At 40.9% G+C, this 26,202-nt stretch overlaps 1 protein-coding gene across 12 annotated transcripts in view; it reads right to left on the bottom strand.

The window, feature by feature from the left end:
- Positions 1 to 26,202, bottom strand: part of ESRRG (estrogen related receptor gamma) — a 368,263-nt gene that overhangs the window by 216,826 nt on the left and 125,235 nt on the right. For 4 of the 12 annotated variants that reach the window (XM_054279743.1, XM_054279742.1, XM_054279741.1 and 1 more), the window contains one exon: positions 5,411 to 5,564. The exons of 5 other annotated variants lie outside the window; for them this stretch is intronic. In XM_054279743.1, coding sequence (XP_054135718.1) covers positions 5,411 to 5,445 — 35 coding nt within the window. In that variant the 5' untranslated portion in view covers positions 5,446 to 5,564. The remainder of the gene's footprint in view (positions 1 to 5,410; positions 5,565 to 26,202) is intronic. 3 more of the 12 variants (XM_054279747.1, XM_054279746.1, XM_054279752.1) reach the window with 1 other exon arrangement.

Below are 26,202 nucleotides of genomic sequence, written 5' to 3'. Positions count from 1 at the left end.
TGCACTGGACCGAATCTGGAAAGCACAGGTGGCAGCAGCTCCGATGCAAATGTGCCACGTTTTTGTAAAACAGGGCAACTAAGTACAAAGTACCTTCTCCTTTTGGGGGGAGAGTATGAAAATTAGGGTATGCCTGAAATACATGAGTGCTACTCTCCCTTTATTTTACAGGACATAACTGAGCTCTATATGAGTTTCTATTTTAGTGAAGACAACAACAGTTTGTGTGACAGGGAAGGCTACAAAAGAGCAGCACAGCTTTTGCCCAAATTCTATACTTTGTTCCAAAGCAGAGAGCTATTAAAACTTTTCTGCAAGAGTTTGTAAATACAGTAAACACTTTTTAATGTGCACAAAGAATATTTTGCTTCCTTGTACAGATTCAGAGAAGTCGATCAGCCACATTCTTTAGAAAGCTTCTAAGCAAGCAATGCAGGACATATATTTGGAATATGAAAGTTTAATCCTACTCATTAAAACATGCCAAACTTATAATTAATTGAGAATGAAGTCAATAATGAGAACATCCTTCAGTGTAATGATGTTGGTACTATCAGCTTGTAATATGGGAATATGCAGTAGAAAGTGAAACATAATATGGAAAAATTACAAGTCAGTTTAAAAAAAGAAAAGCCTGAAAGTTTTGCCTTGAGTAGAATCTTTAAAACACAAATTTTAAATCCTCAGAAGTTACATTTTTCCAGTCTTCAAATGAGATAATACATTATGTTGTTTTCCTGTGATGAGGAATAATTCAAGGTCTTACATTGTCTGATTAATCTCTCAACCAATATTTAGAAAAGGTTTCTCTTTGAGCTAATCAAACTTGACAAAAGCAATCTTCAAACTATGCCACATCCACTGATTTGTAAGATATCTCAAACTTGTGTTTTATTAAATGCAGTTTAAATTAGCAACAGCTCTAAATTCACCTGCTTATGACACCACCTTAATCTCGCCAAGAGGACGTAAGGTAGGCAAAAAGACTGCACATGCAGATTAAAATTATTAGGACAAGCTGGTTGTTGCTTTTTTTTTTTAAAGAAGGATGCAGTTTTAGTTTTAAGATTGCACTCTCTATTGCTCACACTACATTGCATTTTGGGGGATAGCTGCTGATGGCATTCAGTTTACTTTTTCTGGAGATACCTGCCCTGATCTTACGGCACAAGGTCTCCCCAGTGATCCCTCCAAATAATGCTCATTTCGTCATCCACAGAAAGAGGCTAAATTTTAATATACAATCTTATGACATGCTTTGGCTTTCAGTATCAAACAGTATCATTAGGTTAAAGGACATCACTCCAAGTAGGGCAATGTTTTGAGGGGAACAACTAGTAAGGAAGCACTACAGCAGTGCCAGGTAGGGATCACTGTGGGGAAACACATAAAGACCATCCCAGCCTTCATGTTCACCAGAGTGTTGGTAGTTTCCTTTCTTTCTGTGAGTGGCCATATGTGTGCAAACAGGATTTTCCCATGGTTTGAGAATGTGTTTCAATTTGGTTGCCTGACTCTGAGCACTAAAAGAGATTCCTGAGTTAGCACAGCTAAGCAGGAGGGAGAAAAAACTGTGGGAGAGATGTAAGTACTAATTCCCTACTGCAAATGTTCCAAGAGGAAATCAGGCCTCCAGCTCATTCTTCCTCTCAAGTCACACTTAAGTTCTGGATAAATAAGTTTCTGAGCTACTGACTGCCCTCTATTTACTCCTCATCGTTGTGTGCAACCAAGAAACTGCATTTCTGGCAATGTCTATGATAAAATAACACAATGATCCATTAACAAAGTCTCACGTGTTCTAGAAGTTGCTAGTGCAAATCTTTTTGGGACTCAAGGAAGGATATTCAAATATTGGGTAACATACCCTGACTATCAATAGAGTTTCTCAATTTGTTTATATAAATGGGCCAACACTTTTAAAAGCACTTCAGAGCACTTAACTAAAGCAAACAAGCACTTGAACTTTAAATATCTAGCAGGAGAAGTCATTGACAAGTATGACTTGACTTAGTAAATTCTAATATCTTTGCAACCTTTCATTCATACAATCTCTTCATGAAGAGAAGCACCAGGCTCCCATCTCAGCTCCAGCTCTGCTCTAAGATACAGAATGAGTGGGGTGAGGAACAGCCTAGTCCCCTTTTAATTCTTTTTGTTAAAGCCAACAGCTTTGCTTCTTCCTCTACAGGGATCCTGGGTCCATAATAGTCTTTATAAAGCAGCTTCCTGATTTTAAAAACTTATTCTCTCTCTTGTTTGACACTTAAAGTAGGATTACTTCATCTTATAAACTTTGTTTTCCCTGATATCCATAGTACCTAAGCCTTATTTTGGGAATATAACATTTACCAAACACCATCCTACTAATTCCCAAAAGGTCTGGGGATAACTTTCTATACTCAGGACTAGGGTGCCTTTGGTAAGTGGTCTCATCATGGTGCCACTGTCACATGCATTTTTTATATCTTCATATTAATAACACAGCTCTTCCTAGCCACTGCATTATACACAACCACAGTGTTCATTTCCTGACCAAATCAGTGTGATCTGATTCACACACACTTCTCTGCTGACAAACCAGCACCCAAGTGAGTAAGACAAAAGATTATTCTGGAGTTTTGGATGGTTTGGAGGTTTTTTTTAAACTGATATCTAACTCAAGTACTAAATTTGCCCCTATAAACATGAAGGTGGTGTTTAAAATAAGTATTTCTGATCCATAGCAGGTAAATCGCATTCCCTAAATTCCTGCAACATATCTTGATTCCTCTCATAATGTGGCAAAAAAGAGGGGGCAGAAAAATCCCTTTATTTTAACCCGGTCTTCACCATTTTAGAAAAAGGAAATAAAGTATTTTTAAGCTATATTCTGTAGCTCAATGGCCACATTGGAATTTTAGGTTGCTAGTTTTAGGGGACATGCAGCATGTTCTGGAACTGGCTGCTTGGGATTTGTGCTGATTAGTCTGGTTATAAAAATTCTTGAAACAGTGTTTTGGTAGGAAAAAACCCTACAGTTGAAAATATTAAATACTCAGTGCTAAAAGCTCAGACTATGCATAGTTCCTAAAAGAAATAGCTTTGAAAACTCTTTGAAATACCATGCAAGTCATAATTGGGTTTTAATGCATAAAACGGCTCAGTAATTTAAATGTTTGGAAAAGAAAACAGTCTTTGCTAGAGTTTATGAAGTGATAAGTCTATTTCTTGGAATGATTAACTATGCAACCTGATTTTGAACACAAGCATGTCCTAGCATATGCTCCCCACAGCTGACACCATGAGAGCATACAGTTTTACCAAATTAATATTCCAATTCTGATATTAGAATCCCATTCCTCACCTCCCTGCCTTGAGTAAGTGCCTTGGTTTCTACAGAAGTGGTTTTACTTCCTATTCTCAAACAAGTGAAATCAGGATTAAGGTCTGCTCCTCATGCATTTGGTTCTACTGAGTGACAAATCAGATTTGTATGTACAGGATGGACATACATAGATACAAATGTATCATGACATTTCCACTAGAAACTTAAAAAAAACCCCAAAAAATAACCCCAAACCCAGAAAATGAATGACATTCAAGGATAATACAACACTCATTCACTCATGGAAAATTTTTAGTAGCAAATGCATATTAGAAAAACAGATGAAGTACAGCCAGGACAGCATAAAGAATGCTTTTGGGGAAGAATGCCCCAAATAATGTCCCATTTTAGAACATAAAACAAGACTATGACAAAAGCAAATGGAATTCAGTTTTGAACTCACTGCAAATAAGTAACAAGATCTAATAATTTAGAAAGTCCTTAAAGAGCCCATGGCTTTGGTAGAAATTAATCAAATGGTGAGGTGAAATTAAAGCATGGAAGAATAAACTTAGGCAAGATGACCTGAGAAAGAAAAAGAGACAAAAACAGTGAAAAGAAACAGACCCAGGGAAAGTACTATTTCACTCTAATAATAGATTCATCAACAGAATATCTGTATGCACTAACTAACCTAATTTGAGCATCCTGAATTCTGGTCCTGATTTCCCGAGATGGCAACCACAATATTAAAAAAAATACTTAAATTGCTCATTACTAGAAATAGATTGATTTGCATGAGAAAAATGCCGAGTTAAGATTCCCATTTCATTTACTTATTTATATTAAGATCCTAAAATAAAGTCTGAAAGTAAGTCCTAACTCCCAGGCTAACACTTCCCTCCTGTTGGTGACAGCATCATTGCCCCTGGGACCTGGGAAATGCCATATATGGCGGCCACAGGGAACAGAATGTGTGTGTGAGCCATGAAAACCTGAACAAGGGCTCAGGAGATGAGTGTGACAACTTGCAATCCTATCTGGTATTCAAAGACAAGCAAACAGAGAAACATCCAAGTGGGAAACACCATCAACAGCAGAAGGCCAGACTTTACTTATGCCTCCTGAGCAAAAGCCAGGGACATGCTCAACTCTTCTACTTCTCTGTAGCTTTTATTCCTTCAGTAAAACTTGCAGGTGCACACAGCTATTTTATTTTTAAGTATATAAATGTAAAATTGACTAAAGACACACAAGTTTACTCTGCTGCAGAAGCCAATTGCCAGAGTAATCCAATATGGTGCATGTTGGACACGTGATGATGGCTGACATTCTGCAGTCAGCACACTTCAAAGTGCTTACTGGTTTTGGGTTTTAAGGTGCTCACCAAAGACTAACTTTAGTTATCTTTGGGTTGGGTTTTTGAGGGGATGGGGGGAGAGAGGGGAGTGGATGGTATTAAATTTAATAGAAACAAATCACCAAGGTATTACAAAAACAACAGTTAATTTACCTGCTGCTCTAGAGAATAGCTTGGGAATATAAATTTTAGCTTTCCCATACCTACAGCTCTAAGCTAAACATTAGGTTGTCCGAATTGTCTTCATCCCCTGAACACTTCATGTGAGAACTTAATTTTGTGTTCTAGCATTTTAAGTAGACTTGCTTATATAGCTAAGAGCCACCTCAAAGCTCCTCAGAACTATTCTGAAGTACAAGACAGCCCTTCATTTTGAAGGTAAGAGTCTGTCAACTTACAGGGCCTTCAGCCACTAACCCTTCTCTCATCCATAAGTGTCTAACACGTTCCCCTCTTAAACTCTTAAATGGAACACTTACAGCAGCCAAAACACATTTTTAAACATCACTAGAACGCCGTCTCTGACGACCCTGGGACTGCACAAAGTTCAAGAGCAGGAGCAAAATTTGAAAGGTTGGTTTAGAGACCAAGCCTGAGCCCTCGGTGCACGTGAAGGGACACACTTCAGGAGGCAAACACCCCTCCCACAGCTGGCTGTGGCCTCCCACCCCCCGGCAGCTGCGGCGTGCTCGTCCCACCAGACAAATGGGAGGAGAGGGAGCGAACCCCCTGCGTGGACTCACCATCCTTTTCTAGTCACATTCACTACGCATTGCATTAGAAAATCGTAACGGTGTTAAAATATTTTGGCAGGATTTGTTATGGCCAGATCACTCACTTCCTTTGGGACACACAAAGCCTCCTCTGGCAATGAAACAGCCCAAATGTCAGCAAATCCTATAGAACAGAAAAGGGTCTGTCAATGTAAAGCCTAAATGAATCTCCAGTTAAGCAAAACAAAACAAAACTGTATAACATAAAAATGCACATACAGAAAAAAGAAACAACCTATAAATATGCACTTTTTATTAAGGTTTCTTTTTTTTCCCCCCCCCCACCTTCCAGAAACTTTTGAACAGCATTACAATGAATTCATCACAAGGTGCTATTAGAGCACAAGCTCCCTCCAAGTGTTACCAATTCACGGACAGATTAGAGGGCACATTAATAACATAGTTAATATGAAGTGTTTAGAGCCTTTACGTCGGTGACAAATACGACTCAGCCAAATTTCCTGACCATTGAGGCCACGGAGGAACAATTTGGTAGATTTCATCAACAGTTCTAATTATGTTCCTGTCAAGTCGAGAACAAAGTAATCCATAACTGGGGGGCTGCTCGGAGACAGTGCCACGTGAGAGTAATTTATGCCCAGGGCCCTCGCCGTAGTTAGTGTGCACAATGCTTGACTAACAAGTGGGTTCAAAAAAAGGAATTTATTAGGGAAAACACAGCCCTCCAGCCCTGAGCAGCTCATCAGGTGCAGGCTTAGCAGGAGTTATGAGGCAAAGTCTTCTTGTTTATGAAAGCATCTAAAGTCCAGACTGGCCTCAGCAGGTTGAAACCATAGGATTTTAACCCAAGGCTTCTGCTGGAGCTAGGTAAACCCACTGCCAAGGCCAGGGTGCAGCCCAGCCCCCTTTAAAATCATCTCAGTCCTTGGGACAGTGGCAGTACCACCTCAGAGGCCAAGTGGTACCAATGCCCTTTTGCAGTCCTATAAATAGCCCACTAATGAAAGATGCAAAGGCATTATTAGTAACAGTAAACTAAAATGTCACAATACACAATGTGTTTCTTACCACAGCCCAACTGGGAAACAGGCTGAGAAAGGGAAAGGGAGGGGAGGAAGGTAAATGGGGAGAAGCTGTCATGTAATTTTGAGTCATTTTCCACTGTGATCTATATTGGGATACGGCTTCTATCCTTTCAAACAGGATCATTTTATACATGACACTCTTGCTGCATTTCACAAAAAGGCAGGGATGTCTCCCTAGCGCTCAAAGTGCAAAGCCTGGCAGCGGTCATTCAGGATCAGTTACTGGCATATGAAGTGAGATGATAGAGAAACTAAAATGATGCTTTCCAAACATATTTAAGAACATTGTCTGTAAACAGAGGGTAAAATAATGTTGGCAAAAAATTAGATCCATGTGAGAAAGACAAAGCACTTAATGGGTTTTAAAGCATCGTTTTCTGAAGGTTCTATGTGGCCCCAGGAAGGCTGACTTCTTCACCCACATTTCCCACTGCCAGAATGGGTACAGATATGCCGATTCATACCCACATGACCTATCTTGCCAATGGATTTTAGACTATAACAATGTTATTGGCTTCACTAAACTATTGGTCTTAGTAACATTTTAAATTACTGGTTGACCACTGGCAGAGAGGAAATGCAGAAGTACACCTAAACCCTCAGCTTCTCCTTTCACAATCTACTAAAGTTTCTTATCCAGATTTGCTTGAACCTGTAAATTCTCTGATATCAAGTCTAGGGACTTTCCCAGCACTTACTGAGTGGGACAGGATTCGTCTCACATGACTGAAGTGTCACAGATTTATGATTACTTGCTCCCAAGGATGAAAAAACCATTTAAAAAGCAGTGGTGGCTTCGCAAAGAGGCAAAGAGGAAAGGGAAGAACGCAGTCCCATTCTGCAGATGTGAAAAGAGAAACCTTCCTGCAAGTCAGGGAGACAGTAATTCCGAAGCCAAGCAATGCCTGGGTGTTCTAATTCCCAGACTCGTGACTCAGTCACAAGACAGGCTTCCTTTCCTGGTGAAATGTCATGCTGCCGCATGCTTCTGCTACAGAACACATCCTAACCAAGTGTAGCAAAAGCATGATGATCCCATTAAGTATCTAACATCTAATACCTTGTGAAAACTAATTTAGTGCTTTATCAAATCTCTAGTTTGTATGTAGAGCATAAACTGGCTACATTTGCTAATAGGGCAGATTGACCCGTCCCATATATTATCAAACCACATCAAAGTCTGCTGGAGGACGTAGCCTTAGCTACTTATTATCCCTTGCATTAACTCTCTCACTAGCTACTCAGCCAATATATTTTCCTGTAATACATCTGTCATGATTTTGCAGGGAAATCAGCAATTCTGAACAGTGCAGCAGTTAGATAACAGGACTAAACCCATCATGGTCGCCTGGCTTTCCAATCTACTGCTAATTGGCATGGACAGAAGCCCTTAGAGCTGGGCTTGCACAACAGCACACCACTGCTGGGCCCCAGAGATTTGGCCTCTTAGTTAGATTTGTATTTTTAGAGCTTGAGTCATTTATATGATTTCTTCACAATTTATTATATGCAAGAGAAATAAAGTTGGATGCCAACACCTTCAGATTTACAAGATTTTTTTTTCCTTCCTTTTGGCAGAAAAAGGTTTTATTTTGCAAGAGAGCATGTGGCTTAGTAATCAGGAAAAAAGGGCTAGAATATTAGTAACAATAATGTTGGCAACATTAGATACAATGAGAACATCTTTCTTGGACTGGATGCTATGCAATCATATTCCCACGTGTTTATTTAGGGTCTTACTTGTGGCACTGTATAATGAATTATAGATCTGAAGCCATGTTTCTAACTGTCTGGGAACTTGCATATATGGCTAATAGAGGGTCTGGATGGTTGTTTTGTTTTAAATTAACAACTGCTACTATTTTCTGATAGATAGTGTTTGTCTTTGGACTTGGAAACTCTGAGCCATTGTACATGGGTCTCTTACTGACCTTTCTGACCGTTTAACTACCTGTCATCACTGGAGTTAGTGGTGGAATATGAAAAATAAACTAAAATAACAAAATAATCTCTCTTCAAACAGAAATCCACTCAACAGAAATAAAAGATTCTTTCACATTGCATATGAAATTGTGTGTAGTTCTGAAATAAAATTATATCCATCACACAATCCTAGTTGTTCACATTTAATACAGCATTTATTTTCTCTTTTTATGGATTCTCAAGCACTCTCATCTTCTTTTCCCTTCTAATTTCTGTCCCCTCACGTCTTTAAACACGAATGTAAACAAGTAAAAGGCATTCAGGGGGGCATGTGGAGGTATTATTAAGCAGTTTGTATAGTTTCTTGGTGATCCCTGATCCCATTGTTGATGGATCATTTTTAATCCAGATCCAGAGAATATTAAAAACTGCTTACAGCCCAGCTGTGGTTTAGTATCACCAACAAAGGCAGGCCAATGCAGTAGTTTTTCTACAGAGTAAAACTTCTAACACGTAAACTTTCAGCCAGGGGAAATAAATTAGACAACAACAACAACAACAAGGTGGGCAGCGAGTTAAAACACCACAATTCTACGTTACCGAATTGAACTACAAGTCTTTGGCGCTTCATCCCTCCCCCTTTCCCTTGCCTCTATATTTTTCTTCTTCTGTTTTTATGTTGAAATCACAGGAACTACGCAGCCTAGCAAGGCTGTAATCACTCAGCGGGAACCTGGCACAAGCACAATGCAGCCACAGCCAGGCAGCAGCGAACTGAAGGAAATCTCTCTCTCCCTCCCCCCCAGGTTTCTTAAAAGGGGCTCGGCGTGAATGAATCTTCCCGGTAGCCACCAACAATTTCTTATTCCTTCCGAGCAATCATCAATTTCAGCATCAAGTGGTTTAGTGGCTCTACAACTGGTAGTGGGAGCAGAGTAAGCCCAGCATGCAAACGTTTTGGCTAATTTAAAACCCTTGTGCTGCCGAATCAAACATGACAAGACAACAGTAAAAAGAGAGGCTATTATCCCAAATGAGAGTCGGCGGATGGCTGAAATTGGCTTGAGTGGCAGAGACAAAAGAGGTGGAAGGAGCAGGGACAACCAGGCATGATAATAGCAGATACAGCGTGCACTTTCTCCCCCACCCCCAGCGCATTCACATCATCCCACCTAGAGGAAAAAAGGCAACATTTCCAAGTTTCATGGCCAGGAAGAACAAATACACTTAAGAAGATTCAAAATAAATTAACACCTGGTCAAGCATCTGCCCCATGGATATGGGGAAATGTAACTTAAGAGACTTCAGGGTGTTAGCGTTCCTATTGAAAGGGAACTTCAGAGTTCCCTTGAAGACAAGACCTGTCATTTCCTACCTGAATTCATGTCCTGCTGCCCCAAGTTCATCCCCATGAGTTGAGAAGCAACTGAGATAGGAGAGAATAACTGCAAAATGGGAGAAATCTGTGGTGTGGCCACTCATGATTAGCTGCGACACACAACCAGCTCACAAAGAGCCCAGATCTCAAAGAGCTGCTGGGGAGGAAATGTGGAGGGCAGAGGAATTAATTTTGTAAGGCAATTGGGAGACCACAAGCATTCTCACGATGTTGAGAGCCATGAACCCTGGTGATGGCTTGCAGCTCACAGAATGATGACCTGTGGGATCACTGGAGAGCAAGCAAGTTGTCTTTTGCAAGATTAACAATTTAAAAGTGCTGAAATTAATTTTGTTTAATAGCTGTGGGTGCAGACTCCTTACAAAGTAGGTTGCAAGGTCAGCAAGCCTCCTAAAGCCTTTTAAAATGCAGCTTTTTATAGGGACAGTAGATTTAGGGTGGCTTAGGGCCTAAAGATCTAAAAAGCAAAAGAGGGGTAAGAGGTCATTTCCTACCACTTCCAAATCTTGGGTGAAGACATGTTCTCTGTTTTGCTTCTCACTATGACATACAATTATTGGTACATTCAAAGCTACTTGAGTCAGTATCTGTTTCTTAGGGTACACAAAGTGAAAAAAGACAAAATCAACCCTGAGAATGAGATCAACCACCATGCAGCAGGCTCATCAGACTCATACTGGAATGTGTCCATCTGTGTTGCAAAAAAGCAGTGGAAGATGAGAAAATAAGTCTGGGAGATGAGAAAATAAATCTAGGAGACTGATAGACTGGGAGGGGAAAGAGAAGGGCAGGGGGAGTGCTCACACCCATGCCATCATTGAGAAGTAGTTCACCTGTGATTCACATCTGCCTCCTTATACGAGATCATTACACTCTAAATTACTGTACTGTACAGAGTGTTTCAAGGAACAGCTGGGCTCAACACTAAAACCAAAACCAACCATTTAAAAGGGATGTGCTCAGCTTCACACCCTAGTACATGTGAGCTATTGCTCACAACACAGCAGAATCTGCTGATTAGTGCTCCCTTCTAGGATGCTCTTCTCCTACATTTTTGCCCACAGCATCCAACTAACTGCACAGGTAAAGTTCAGAGCATGTGCCAGTCCGGGAAACAGAAACAGGGAATGAATTTTGCACCTCTGTGTAAGATGGTCTGAATTTGCTGAAATGAAGCAACACTGCCTTGAAAAATATTTGCATTGCATGCAGGTGGACCTGTGTGAAAGGTGGACTCTGAATTTAAAGAGCAGTCCAACCTCAAAAAAGCATGCACCCTAATGCAAAGAAACATTCTGTATGTATAGAAACCCACTTGGTCTCACAAACATATTCAGGGAACTGAGAACCCTGGGGGAGGACACGATCACAAAGGACACACAGCACATGGGTTTGTTTCATCCTGCCCCCTTCTTTTAAATCATTTCCCTCACAACATGAAGGAAACATGTGGCTAAGTTTTCAAAGAAAAACCAAAACCAGTAACACGCTAAGCATCAGGCATGCCAGCTGCTCCTAGCAGCCCACCCTGGGGACAGGTAAGTGTCACCCAAGAGAGAAACCTGTGTCACCCAGGCAAGCAGAAACCTCCAGCATTTGCAGTGTGTTTTCCTGTGTAACCAAACTTCCTTATTGTGATCCTGCAGACAGAGGGGCCCCTTCCCTGGCAATCTGATGGTCATTAGGGAGGACAGAATTAATTCTGCTGCGAGCCTGGCGCTGACAGTGGCCGGAGTGAACACACCAGCCATTTTTCTCAGCCTCTTCCACAGGGAGTTGGAACAAAGAAAGGAGCTCTGGGGAAATACTGAAAGCATTACAAGAAAATAATTTTAGATTCATATGAATATTGCCACCAAACACTGTGTGCTTTCAGGCTGACATATGCTAGTGCATAGTTTAGCGTTTGTTTAGTTTTTTCATCTCAAAGTTGAATTCATATCCTCAAACAGCACTCCAAGACAAGTTCAGTTCACAGCTCAGCAAGGAACTGCTTAAAAGGCAAGCATGATACAGGTCCTTAGGGCACCTCATCCATCCTGCACTTGGATGGCATTCTCCACCAAGGGACCCCATTAGGAAGGAAGGGCAAACTGAAATCCTAACCCAAAGCAGCCTGAAACAGCACCAGCATACTTGTGTAGCAGCGATGGATGAGCCTCCATTTGTCTTCAAAGCATGGGAAGCCAATATATCTGCTTCAGAGCAAACTCAACTTTACTTTCCAACCTTGTAGTGTACTCAAAGCCAAAATGTATATCATCTTTCTATTCGTGGATAAGGCAGCAAAGAAGTGTCACCCAAGACTCCAATTAAACAGACTGGAAGTGATGCACTTCCAGTGCAACTCCATACAGGAAAACACCCTGAGATGCACTGTTTGAAATCAATTGCCCAGGAAGGCATTGCCACGAGCTACAAACAGCTTCCCTTCCCCTCCACACAATGGAATAAACCAGAAGTGTCTTATGCTAGTACAAAGCTTGCTGGAAAACACAGTTGCTGTAGGAATGCTATCAATACCAGAGGTATCACAGATCCTACTCTCCCTGCAGAAGGTTAGGCCCTTCCAAGCAGGAAGAAACAATATGTTTGTTCTGTGGCCAAAGTAATTACAGACTTGCGTATATTGCTTTATATTTCTCTCCTCATAAAAGAGCTTTGTATTGGTGTTGAACAAGCTGAGTTATGAGACTGGAAGTCTCCAACCTAAGCTTAGGTCTGGCAGAAGTAGAAAGAGCTTCACTCACTTCAAGAAAGGTGATTCTATGTATGCCAAAACTGAACATAGCCAAATATTCAATACTGCCCATTAAAATATTTAAGCTTAAACAGTGGAATCCCCTCATGGATAATATATTAAGTATATCTCTTTAGACTTCTCTTCACATGTTAGTGTAGCAATGATACTGCAGGAGGAACTCCCATTCCTCTTCCATGGGGGCAGCTCTAAAGGAGAACACAGATTCAAACACTGTAGCATGAAACATGCTTGATAGAAGAATATTATATTTTTGAAAGCTGGTCACCTGCTTATAGGAATCTCTATCCAGGACTCTTATTTACAGTTCAGGGGTATCTGTTGTTGCAGGTGAGATCCTCCTGCACCAAGTGCAATGAGAGAAGAGCACCATGACCAACACACACTGCAGCTCAAAGGGACCAGCCAGAGAGCTGCTGGCAGCACATGTATTCATTGTGCTCCAGCCAGGAGCCTAAACCAAAAGGTGACCCTGTCCTGGTGTAGCACCATATCACCTCCAGCGCCAACTAGGCTGACCAGAACTCGATCTATCTGCCTTCCTATTCAGTTCATATCAGGAAAAAAGGAGAGAGGAAAAAAAAATGAGAGGGGAAAAAGCAAGCAAGGTCAGGCACTTACGTATGAGCCACATACTTTATATGAGTAACAGCAACAGGGACCCAAATCCCCAAAGCAGCACCAGAAACTGCCTCCTCCTGCTCAATTCACAATTAATGTTTACAACTCATCTCACTCCAAATGCCAGACCAGTTCTCTTCCTGTCTGTGTTTTAAATCACAAAAACATCTCCCACCAAAAGGCTTCTCACATACCTGTATTTACGGTCTCTGAAGCCAGTGAGAAGGCTAATCTAGGTATTCTGCCAATTTACAAAACCTAAGTAGTGTGGATGAAGAGATGTGTTCCCTGTCATGCTAAGGAAACTCACAGGGTGTCATCCTAAACTCCAAAAACCATATGGATGAGATGTCTAACAAGACTGTCCCAAACCTCACATTTAAACTCCGCCTCAAAATTTTTATCTTTTTTTCCCTACATGGCAGACTTTGTACAGGTCCTGACCAGCAGGACAGTGGAAGAAATTCAAGAGCCACAGTCTTCCATCTGCTGCTCCTTGGGATCAAACATTTCTCACAAAATAAATGTGTTGCCTCAAAAGCATTTTTTTTCCTCAACCTATAAAGTTCTAAAGATGTCTCAGAAAAAGTCTCCACAGCCTACCAGAAGATGACAATGAAACATGAGGTCCAACCACCTCCTCACCATTGCTGTGCCTCAGCACTATGTGCCCACAGTTTAGCACTATATTTGAAGGCCTTGCAAAAGAAGTGGGACAGGGCAGAGCTGGAAAAATGAGACTGAGATCTTGACAGAAAACAAAAGAATGGAAAGAATGGAGACCTAAGTCAGACAGCTTTGGCTGCAAATGATCTCCATGAGCTTCTGCCTCTGTGTGACACAGATAAAAACAGGTTGCTCTTTCTCTGAGACACCAAAAATATGAGATTCCACCTGTGATTTTTAACAAACAAACAAACACACACACATATATATACATATCTATACATAAAATTACGTAGATAGTGAATATTAATTTTACTGAAATCATTGCCATACCCAAGATTATTAAGCATCAGTTCCATGAGAAACATCAAGTCCTGGTCATGATACCTGATGTTATTCTCTTCACCTCAACATCTTCACTCCTAACAATCACAAGCCCAAGAGACACCATACCCATAATGGTTTTCCCAAAGCCATGGTAAGACTCAGATCAATCTGATGCCTGTTGCAATGCTTAGAAATGTGGAATACTTACTATTTTCATTGGGACGAAAGAAAAAAAAAGCAACCTTGCAGTCGCCTTTGAACTTCTGTCTGTACCACTGGGATAAACACACTCAATATCAGGGAAAGAAGCACTAGGAGGGCTTTTATGATGCAGAACACGAAAAAAAGAAAGGGGAAAAAAAGGTGTTACGACATGTCCTGTTCCTATTCTGCTAATATTTTTCTTTTTACATAAAGCCTCCTTTTATTAGAAAAAAATGTCCCATTATTTTCAGCAGGATTTTAGGTTTAGTCTAGTCTATGTAGAGGATTTTCAGACCAGCCTTTATTGCAGCACTAAAGCATGTTAAGAATATTGAGCCAATTAATCAAAGCACTCTGATTCAAAAAATAAAAAAGTTTTTAAAAAATCAAGAAAACCTGAAGCTCAAGAAAATAAACAGGGTAATAAACACTGAATTAATTTTTTTTTTGCCTCTTTTCCTTCAGGCATGTAGAGCAGTCATTAGGGAACAGTCCAAAGGAGCTGAGGAAACGCATTACTGAAAAAGCATGGCCAGGTTACCATTTTGAGGGAGGGTGTTGTTGCTGTTTCGTTTTGGGGCGTTTTGGGTTTTTTTCTACTTTTCACTTTTACATAGGGATGAAGCACACACAGAGTTTTGGGATGTGACTGTGTTATGGAGCAGGAATGACGTGCCTCCAGCCCTGCTCCACAAACCATTCCATCAGCAGAGTCTCCAGCAGGTCGGAGACGGACTAACTTTTCCAAGGTATTAAATTAAAAGATGTTGAATTAAGTTAAACGCCCCACATTGAACTGACATTTCCCTTTTTTAATGCAAGCTAAGATTGATGAAAAATACCACTTATCTACATTAAGGGTCAAACTATCCAGCAAAAGAAGCCTCTGGTTCAGCGCGTCAGAGCAAAGTCAGTCTTACATAATCCGGGGACCAGAACGCGGATCACATTCTGATGATCCAATTAATGGTGGGATACTTTGCAATCAGCCAGGAAGCAAGGCCCCTAACAGATTGTGGGGCTGTAACATCAATTTCTTAAGTGCATTTAAAGGATTACAAATGTTAGTCCTGGCTTGAGATTGAAACACCTATTGAGGTGCTCTGAACCACATTACAGTAATTGGGTACCTGAATTAATGCCATTTCTTCTGATGGGTGAGTTGAATACATCGGAATTACTGATTTCTTTTGCTGTGCTTTACTTTCAGCCTTTTTCTTCTTATTCTCAGAGCATAAATCTGAGGCAGAATACCTTTTTTTTATCTAGATAGTTTTAATTACAGACCTGAGGCACCCAAATACTGTCTCAATTTCACCTTCTGGATTGTTTAGGCACACTTTCATTTTTTTTAACCTTTTATTTTGCTTATTATTTTACCATGCTATGACATTAAGATGGGATTTTTTTTTTTTTGAAGCTTCAGGGGTAAGGGGAAATAGGTTGCTGAGACATGGAGAAAGAAAAGTGTGTTTTTTCCTTCCTATATCCCTCTTCCACTATGTAAACCTTTTTATGCATGCACCAGATACCATTTGCAATTTTGCACCTCTAGAGAGCTAGAACTAGGGCTGCCTCAATTAGTCTTCTATTCCTTCTGAGGTCAGTTCAAGTAAAGGTCTCCATCATATCAAACTGGCAGGAATGCTAACTACCTGGGTATTTCAGACCATACAGGGTTCAGCTAAAGAGCTTAAAAACCACATAGCTGCTTTCAAGAGTATTCAAAGAATATACAGCATAAAGCTGTATTTGTGTGCCAGAGACTAAATTCAGTCAGTGTTTTAAATCTGAAATAGGTTACAACACAGGTTTGTTTGTATGGCTTTTCAGCCAGGCAGGGTCTCTGTTAGACCACAGTACAGAGCATATGGGACACATGCATTTTCCTATTGGATCATCGGGGTTTGGATAATTAGAGTTTTAACGGGGAACTCCATCCATTTCTGTCCTCAGCACTGTGGCACTGACATTTCAGCGACCTCGGCGGTGATTTCTCACTCGCAGCTAACTGGAATGTACACAACCATGATATAATGCCCACGCTGTGAAAAAAGAGGTGAGAAACAGAGTGTGGAATCCCAAATATTCCAGTCCGCTCTGTACATTTCATTTATCTGGTTACAGCATATCAGGCTCAGATATTGGTTTAATTACTTTTTTGAGGTCTTATTAGCGATTAGTTGTAAACCTACATACACATGCTTACTTTAAATCTCATGTGTTATATATCCTTTCTGAGGTATTTCAACTTTTTGTTTTTTACTCAAGACTCCGTAAAGAAGCTGTGATGCTGCAGTGATTCTGCTTTAATTTTGGTTTTGCTTAAGATAACTGTAAACAGCAAAGATACAGGAGCTATTTATCTTCCTTGCTGGTTAAGAGGAAATCGTAGCATATACCTTAGGGGAGCTAAGGAAGCACAATGATTTAACAAGCATATGAAGGAAAGAGACAGCTTCTAATTCAATAACAGAAGTTTCTGATGCTCAAGAAAAAGCAGTTTGTATGGTTTAGTCAGATAGTCTTTCGCAGTTAACTATTTTATTTTATTTTTAAATCTATTTCCCACCACATAAGAACCATAAGATTTAGGAGCGGTCACTGGGGACCTTTCAGTTGTGCTCCTTCTTAAATGGTTTTGAATGTTCCTTAATTTCCCATCTCCATTAACATGGGATATTCCTAGAGTTTAGAAGTAACCCCTCTGAAACAAATAAAACCTATAAACTGTCTCCACATAAGACACGATTAATCAGAGGGCAGACATAGTTTCATTTTAAGGGCCACACGTTGAAGCAGGGCATAAGGTTTTTCAAAAAGTGTCTTGCAAATCTCAGCTACAGTTTCAGAGCAGCTTTTGACTCATTAGATGGTGCTGGCTGAAATGATTTACCTACAGATAATGACAATGCAGACCCCAAGGACTAGTTAGCTGTTTAGCAGCATATACATTTCATATAACCACTTCCATACATCTAGTTTTAAATTCATTAACAAAAATTAATTGCTACCCAGTGGTCTATATTACCCAGCATACAGCTTCAATACACTTTCTAAATTACTGCTTTCTGTCACTCCTCCAGCAATCTTACAGACAAGTTAAACTTTACTGCCTTGAAGGCATTGACGACCAATTTGTAGCAAAGCTCGTGTTTAAGTTAGTGAGAAATAACAACTGAACTTCAGGAAATTTGTCTTGTTTTTAATATCTCATTAATATTTTGGAATAACAGAAAACTTTCTCCCTCTCCCCCTTTGGCAGAGGCACAGTGGAATCCTGAGGGCTCCCCTGCAGGGACACCAGCAATAACAGCTCCAACACGCTCAGAAAGCCCTGATCTCACCAGCATTCATCTTGGAGCCCATTCAAAGTTTACTGAAGCCATAAGGAAACTTTACATCAGCATTCTTCAGCTCAGACCTTCCAGCCCTATTGCCCCCCCTTGTCCTCCCCAGACCCTAATTGAGCTCTGCTGTGAGAGCATTAATTATGTTGTTATTGTTGTGGCACATCCAGCATGAAGTGACTCGTGATAATGCTGTCCAAACGTCTGTCTGCTTTTTTATGGCTTGAGTAAGGAGAAAAAAGTTCCTTTTCGTAAGTAATTAACAAAAATTAGTCTTGGGTTTTTACAGATGCATAATGATTAGGACCCAAGGGGGAGGTAAGGTTCACTTTTTAGTAATAACATTTAATAGATAAAAAAAAGTCTTTCCACACTCTTTCCATCATATTTCCCAAATATTTACAGTGTACACCTCGGGTTTGAAATAAGCCAGGGAGAATTAATGCATTGCTTACACTTGGAATCCGAGGTGGCCCCGTCCCAGCAGGGCAGTACAATGTGCTGTATCGTTCCCTTCTCAGCACTTATCTTAATCTTAATAACTAGCCAGACAACTGACTCCAGAGTCCTGGGCTTATCGACTGGAATTTGTCACATGCACACAAGAGAAGACAAGAAACGCATTATATAACAATGCCATACAAATCATTATCTTTTAATATTTAAAAGTATGTATTCAAAGTCTGATATGAACCCATTTTGGTTGAACTCAATTCCACTGGTTGTTATTCAATTTGATAGCAAATGAACAAAAATACACTTGTAACGTATTTATCTGCAGAAGAGTTTATTTGCAACAGATCAAAAGGCTGCTTCTTACTGCATTTTAGCTACTGCTATCAAATGCAATCTGCTTTTTAAACATGCTTTGATATGGGAAGACTATTTTCAAAACAGGTTAATAGGAAATATATATATTTATTTTTTTCCCAAGTCTCCCAAGCACCAAGAAATACCCAGAGCACGAACAGAAAGTCCATTGCGCCCTCACTGTGTGCCTACAGCACTATTTCTTTGAAACAAGTTTACATAAGCAAGAGGAATACCATTCCAACTGCAGCCACCAGGTGCTTGGGACCGTGCTCTTAAAATTATCCAACAGACCTGAATTTTGGATCTGGTGCCTCACACAAAAGGGCACTTTTCACTAGGAGGCAGAGGCACGTGCGAACCACAGCACCAGGGGTACGCTCTGCTGCAAGGCTGCTCTCCTGAGGGGACTTTCCTGCTTCTCCCTGCACCTCTGTGGTAAAACCTCTGTGAGTATCCACACAAGGTGGTGATGGGGGAGCAGAAGCACACAGAGAATAACGCTTAGGAGGCCACTCTTGCAGAAAAAGGGGAAAGGACATTGGTTTTAAGCACACACCCTGTCAATATTCCCTCTGCCTGCAGCAGCGTAAGAGAGAGGATGGGTACTTCACCCACTGCAATTATTAACAAGCATTTGAAGCAGGAGTATATGAAATTAATACAGGTTAACAAAAATGCTGTAAATTTGCTCCTCTCTTCTGCTTGCTTTGCTCCAAACCCAGCCTATACAACATCCCTCATGCCAAGTATTACGCCCTCAGCGATGGGGTTCACCCAACACAGGATACCAGAGCTGAGCTCAGATTCATTGCCACTGCCAGATTTTTCCAAGCATCTTTTCCATATTGAAAACTTTTGAAGATTACCCTAGGCCAATCTTTGTGTTAAATCACAAACCACAGTGCATCAATTAGTTAATCAATCCCATCAGGCAATCAATTAACATGAACTAAGAAATCCCTGAGCAGACATATTCTCATGTGAAGAAAGGTCACCCACTGGGGCCTTTATATGTCTGTTCATATTAGTTTAAGCCCAGGTTCAGAAGGAGAAATTTTCCTCTGATAACAGTTCTTTGTATTGATGTGTCAGCACAGACACCTAGTCTCCGTGTACGTCTGGCAGAGAGCGTCTCTATTTTACTCGTGTAATAACTAGAGGCCACTTTCAGGAGAGGGAATCTGAGATTTGTGCTCTGATGCGGTGAGAGACGAGTCCTCTTTTGGTGCCACTGAAAGGACTTTGCACCAGGCTTTGAAAGGGTACCTGAGCAAAAGAGGAAATGGGGCTTTTTCAGGCACACACCTCAGAAACTGCAAGTGCAAGCAAGTTTGCCATCATCCTCAAACACTGAATCAGTATCTTGTAGTTGTGTGGTAGTTATCACTCAGGGATGACTCACAATTCAGTGATAAATCCATTCATTCAGATTTGCAGCTGACCCGCAGCCCAAGAAGTTGAGGTCACCACTGTACATCAAATGGAAAAGCTGAATTTTTGGGTGGGAGGAAGCAAAGCCACCAGCACACACAAGGCCCCACATCAATATCGTGGTAAAGCAGAAGCTTCAGCAGAGACAAAAGGTGGTGGGCAATGTGAATTCTGTGAAATGAATGTCAGGCCTGCAGAATCCTGCCTGGTCACCCCACCACTGTTGTCTGTTTGGACAGGGGCTGTCCTGTGGAGCTGCTCAGCAGCACAAGTTTCTGCGCAGGCAGCTAAGGAGTGTGGCACCTGGTCTTGCCCACCTCCAACATCTGCCACAAGCTCAGTGTCCCGTCTGCAGCACTCCTCTTCCTCTAAACAAACTACACACTTAGCAGCAAACAGGGTATCAAATAAAGGCTGGCACTGCTCCTCTAATCACAGCCAGAGTCAGGGGGAGAAAGAAAGATGCCTGAACAGTGGAGAATTGGCCTGTCTTGAGATGGGGGGGAAAAAATGCAAAGGTATGAAAATGTATTCAACAATGCTCTCAGTGCTCAGATCCAGCGGTGACAGGGCTATAAGCAGATGCATTAGGCTGGAAATATATCAAGGTTAGATTAAGCTGCAGAGTTTCCATTTTATTAATGGTCTTCAATCTGACTCCTTAATAAAATGGAAACCATTTGTAAAATTTTGATCAGAATCCACACTTAGCTTTCAAGTGCTTGCAACCTTTGGGTATATTCAGGAACAGATTTCAAACTGTCTGTGCCTAAAAATGAAGGTGAGGAGGAGATGAGGAGAAAATGACTTGAGGTGAATCATACCTGGGAGTGAATTATTATGTAAACTGTGAGTTAGGCTAAATAAAGAAATCATTAGGACAGCAGGGGGTTTTTCCACAAATCACAGATATGTTGGACCACTGCAGTATCTGCCACAGGTGTAAACAGAAGAGTAAATATCTAAGATGCCTATATTTAAATATTATCCTCAATGCATATTAGAGCTACTGGAGTGTTGCTTTGAACAAGAAAGAATGAGAGGCCAATGGGCTAAAGAAGGAGTGGGAACTGCAATTAATGCAATGCTGCATCATTATCAATTCATTCAAGTTTCTTCCCAGCTGCTGACAGAGAACAGAAGAAAGAAAAGTTTTACCTAACAGCTACTGGAGAAGGAAGTGCTGCTGGAAAAAATAAAGGTGACAGGAAAAAGCAACAGGAAATATCACACCACAGTTCCATCTCCCATGTAGAAGAGAGCCTGCATAGAAAGAAGTAGAAGTTCACACTTCTAATGTAAAAAGAAACTGAAACTCATATTTATATGAGCCCTATAATAATTTAATTCAATAGCAATCCTACCAGAAAGGAAAAGGCAAAAAAAAATCTTGCTAGTGCAAATGCTGTGCTGCTGCACTTCTTCTATTTGAAACCCAAAGAAGAAATCTTAAAGGAAATAATATTTGTTATAATATGGCAGGCTGTGGGTTAACTGACTGTTAGTTACACACAGATTTCTGAAATAATTTCAGGTAGACTTTTTCTCTGGTGAGTGATTGAATTTACTGAAAACAGAGGACTCAAGCTCTCCTTTTCAGCCTTTGGAAAAGGAGAATGGCATCACATAAGATCTCCAAGCAGGATCAGGATGTTTTTAAAAATTAAAAAAAAAAAATACAAGGAGAACAGTATCACCCACACTGGCTTACAGCCCTCAGTAAGGAGAACAGTTGCATTATCCAAGGCCACGGCCTTTGTTAACAAGCAGTGACTTTTCCTAACACTTGAACCTGATGACGTCTATCCTAATAAAGCTTACATCCTTAATGAAGCATGAGCACTTCCTCTGGGAAAGGCCCAGAACTATCAGGAAGGACAACATGGCACTGTAACAAATTAAGAGTCTGTTTCCCTCCCTTTGACTTTGATATCTACTTGGATGACATTTGCAGCACTTATGGAGAACAGGGTATGGAAAGATCTGGAAATGTTTAACAGAACTAGACACTGTCACTTCACCTTATACCTCATGCTCATGGTGACCCCAGCTGAAAGTATGGAACATATTAATTCAGACTAACTGAACAATTTCTATAGGGGACACCTCCATCTGCTCTTCACAAGGCATTTGTCTGCATGTCCACAGACTACCTGGCAAATACAAATGCAACACAAGGCAAGCACAAGTGACCACTCTATGCAGCCCCAAAACACTTGGGGTTTTGATCCAGGACAAGACAGGCAGGTGAAGGAAAAAGACAACGTGTAGTTACAGAAATACTATTGTTTCACAAGCCATACTTCCTCAAAACTGTTTCCTCATAATCCAAATAAACCAGCCCCCTCATATGTTAGGGTCTTCCTGTTATCACACATGCTTTGGCATTTTGGCAGGGTGAGAAACACCTACACAGAATATTTTAGGCTGACACCTTCTTGAAACCACACCGAAGTCAAAAAGATAAGCTGGGTCTCTAATTCCCATTTCCCTCCACTACTTAAAGTTGAGTAGTAAGATGGCACAGCAAAGCTGATAAATTCAGGTGTTCACACTCAGAATAACAAAAGACAGGGCCCCTCTCTGAACTGAACTAGCCCAAATGAGTTGATATTTTGAGCGTTTTTGGGAGACTCCAGCTAGACTTAAAACAAGTGCTTTGTAGTGTCCATCTCATGCTGAAAGAGAAGGTATTCAGCAAGGTGCTAATCCAATGCAGCTCACAAACGAGCAGTTTATTTAAAACAAAACTTGATCCTTATTGGGAGCTGAGATATTTGAAGTACACACAAGTAAAACTAATTTAACCTTTGAAAAGTTATCTCCGGAGGGAAGAATAGAAATCCCTTTATAAGATTTTTAAGCACTGCAATTATTGACGAGGACTATATTACTTCAGTTTTCTCTGATCAGAAAAAAAAGCAAAGCCACAGGAGACATCAGCAGCTGTCAGGCTGTTTTCCAACTGCAATGAGGTAGTTTACAGTGGGCTTGTGCCAGTCTCTTAAGACCCAGTTAAGAAGCCTTTTTAAAATGCCTTAAAAAGCCAACTCAGACATTAATCAAGTTGAGCTCTCATCCATACTTACTGCAATACATCAACTACCATGTCTTTTTTTTATTTTAATAAATTCCAGTTGACAGCAGACACCTTATTAAGGCTCACTAAAATGATACAATAAGTAAAAGGCTATTAATATTGCTTTTTCCCCCCGCTGCTATTGTCTTGCCGCACTGGTCTGCAAACAAATTCAGGCTGCATTACAATTAATGCCAATGGAACTCCTTCTAACGACTTCCAGCTTGCTAATTTTTTACGCTAATAATAAAAAAAAGGCATTGCTATGCAAGAACGGCCCCCTTTTATCATGCTCGCATGGCACACTAGAGAGCTCCTGCCATTGTTCACATGAAAGACAATTAAACCCAGGAACATCAAACCCAAAAATGACAATCTGCTAACCAGCACTGGGTATTGCTGAATTCTTTTCTCTATTTTCTGAACTGATAGAAAACAATTCTCCAAAGACGTTTCCCTCTCCCATGCCCACCCTTTGGAAAAAAAAAAAAAGTTTGAAATACTCTCGCTGATTTATGCATCTCTGCTCAGAATTTATTAACTGGCTGGGGCCAATTTCACTCTCAAACGTCTATTGCCTCCAGGTTTGAATTCTGGACACATTTCAAGAAATGCAATAATATTGTCCACATAGTTTCATATTTAAAAATCAACATGATTTTTTTTTTCATGGTTCATGTTTTCTGAAACACAATATAAAATGCCAAAGGCAGGAGGATAAAGCTGATGTGGTAACAAGTTTATTTCTCCCAATCTTCTAGGGAGAAAGATGGAGAGCAAAGAGGGTCATCAGGTTTGCTGCAAATTAGGTGCAGTCACAGTGTTAATTTAGAATAAAGGTAACCACTTGGTTTTTGGTCACCAGCTATCCTGATTGGAGGCTCTTCCTTTGCATAAGCCCATACCTGTCCCAGCAACTTGGGCCCCAGTCCAGTCACTTTATTCTGCAACACAGTACATTCTTATTTACCTCAAGAAGTCCAAGAAGCTAGAATCACAGTAAATAGCCATTTTATATTCTGAATATTCATGTTCCTGGTAGTTCAGTGTGTGCATGCATATATGTGGGAACATTATATACATGAAGTTAAGAAGCAATTGGTAACCTGCTGATTGCTACAGATTTGACAGGGGTAATGAGAGGCAACCCTTTGGCTGAAGGACACAAATCTTTTGAAAAAAAAGTCTAGATTACATTTAGTACTGAATCACAAAACTATATATAAATACCAGACCTTATAAACAGGCAGAAGGAGAAGGAATTTATATTTTTAAGGAGAAATTAGGAATTCCCATCTCCTTTTGCCATACACCTCTTACTTCCTACCCCCTTAGGCTGAAGGCAGTCAGGCCTTAAACCTGTCACCTGAGCAGGCTGGGATATTTCAAGGCCTCTGCTTCAGACCAGAGAAGTTGTGGTAAATTCTACTTTTGGGAGAGAAGAACATTTTTGTGTTGTTGTCTAATAGCCACTGAGAGCTGTGGAGTGTTAAGAACATACCCCAGGAAAGACAGATTAGTAGGAAGTGGCCAAAAGAGGCCATAAAATGTGCATTAAAAATGCAATTCATCACATAACTGTGCAATTTGTCAAATGGATATTGTACCTTTCATAGTGTCTTTTGGGACAGAAGCAAAAGAAAAAGGCCTGGGAGATAACAGTTCTATTCCTGGCTCTGCTACTGGTTCTCTTTTTGACCTTGGGGAAGGCTTTTTAGCCAAAACATGTGGACTGTTTTCCACTTCTATTATTGCACCTCTAACTTCATTTTTATTAAGTTCATAGTTGGACTTCAAAATCAGTGTCCTGAAAACAGAGAATTAGTAGGCCCCTGAAACCAAAATCTGATTTCTCAGCTGTCTGTTAGCCAAGGTGTGAACCTACATGTCTTTATGCATAAAATTGGGAAGACAAAGCTAACATCTTAAAAGAGATTTCACAAGAATTAATTTGATATTTACACAGGTGTGATTAAATAGGTATGGAGGTATTTAATTGTTCGACTAAAATGACCCTAAAATAATTGCTAATCTTCTCTCTATCAGTCAGGGGCTGGATATTTGCTGGCTATGGAATAGCATCAGCCATTAACTGGCAGGTTGGGCTGCAGAAGCATGGAGCACGTGGTCCTTGCCTCTTACACCTGTTGTGCTTCCCAAAGAGGATGCACCTCAGTGGCTGCAGGAGCAAGGGCAGAGAACCTGCTGGAAGCAGCTCTGCTGCTCTGAGCTAGTGCTGCCCTCTGCTCTGACCAGTGGTCTCAGCACAGCCTCACCACCCCCAGAACTGCACTCACTGCACCCATTTCAAGTGGCAAAGCTCACATCACCTCTCTAGAAGGCAGTAACCTGTTTTCTAGCACCAGTTTGGCCCACAGTTGTGCTCCATCCAAACACATGTTATTTGGGCCCCAATGAACACATTTACAATTCTTCCATCCCCAACTTAACTTTTCTGAGATATCAGCTGTCCTGTCCCCTAGAATGGCATTTGTGATAAGGACAAACACACTTGCATAAAGTGCATTGAAAAGTCTTTTTGTATCTGGGTTGAGACCCATGGAGCACAGCCCATGATTTGTCTCCAGTAGTGAGGAAGCCAAGAGTCACTGGCAGCATCCTTACCTACGAAAATCCCTAATTTTCATGGGCGAGGAGGCTGCTGTGCTTATCCGGCACCCTGTGCACTTAGTGGACAGCCTGTCCAGGGGGTGGCTGTGCTCACATTCCACCTGCAGCTGCCCCTGGGTGCCACCCGTGCAGGCAGAGGTCTTTCTTTCTCCTCAGTGCTAGAGGCTCCAGCTCTACAGCAGAGTGCAGGCTTTCACTCTGCATCAGCCAGCTGCTCTGTGAGTGCCAACTGCGTGCAGGGGCTGCATATCAACCACTGCCATTCCCCAACACAACTCACTTGCACTTAAAAGAAACAATAAAAGAAAGGAATCTCTGTTTTGCTGTGTTTGGAGAGGCATGGGGGGCATTTTGTATGTTTGTGGCTTGTTTGGTTTTTTTTCCCATCCTAAAAAGACAAAACAAATTACAAGTAATGAAAACATCCGCTTCTCTTTTGCATGGTCACACAGGCACTAGATTTGGCTCACTTAGACACTGTGCCTGAGCCAATTTAGATGTGACATCCCAA

The sequence above is a fragment of the Melozone crissalis genome, unplaced genomic scaffold (assembly GCF_028551555.1).
Source record: "Melozone crissalis strain CALT ecotype California unplaced genomic scaffold, PUWL_Pcris_2 ptg000027l_1, whole genome shotgun sequence".
Taxonomy (NCBI): domain Eukaryota; kingdom Metazoa; phylum Chordata; class Aves; order Passeriformes; family Passerellidae; genus Melozone; species Melozone crissalis.
Note: the sequence above shows the minus strand (reverse complement) of the source record. Positions and strands in the feature narration are given on the sequence as shown.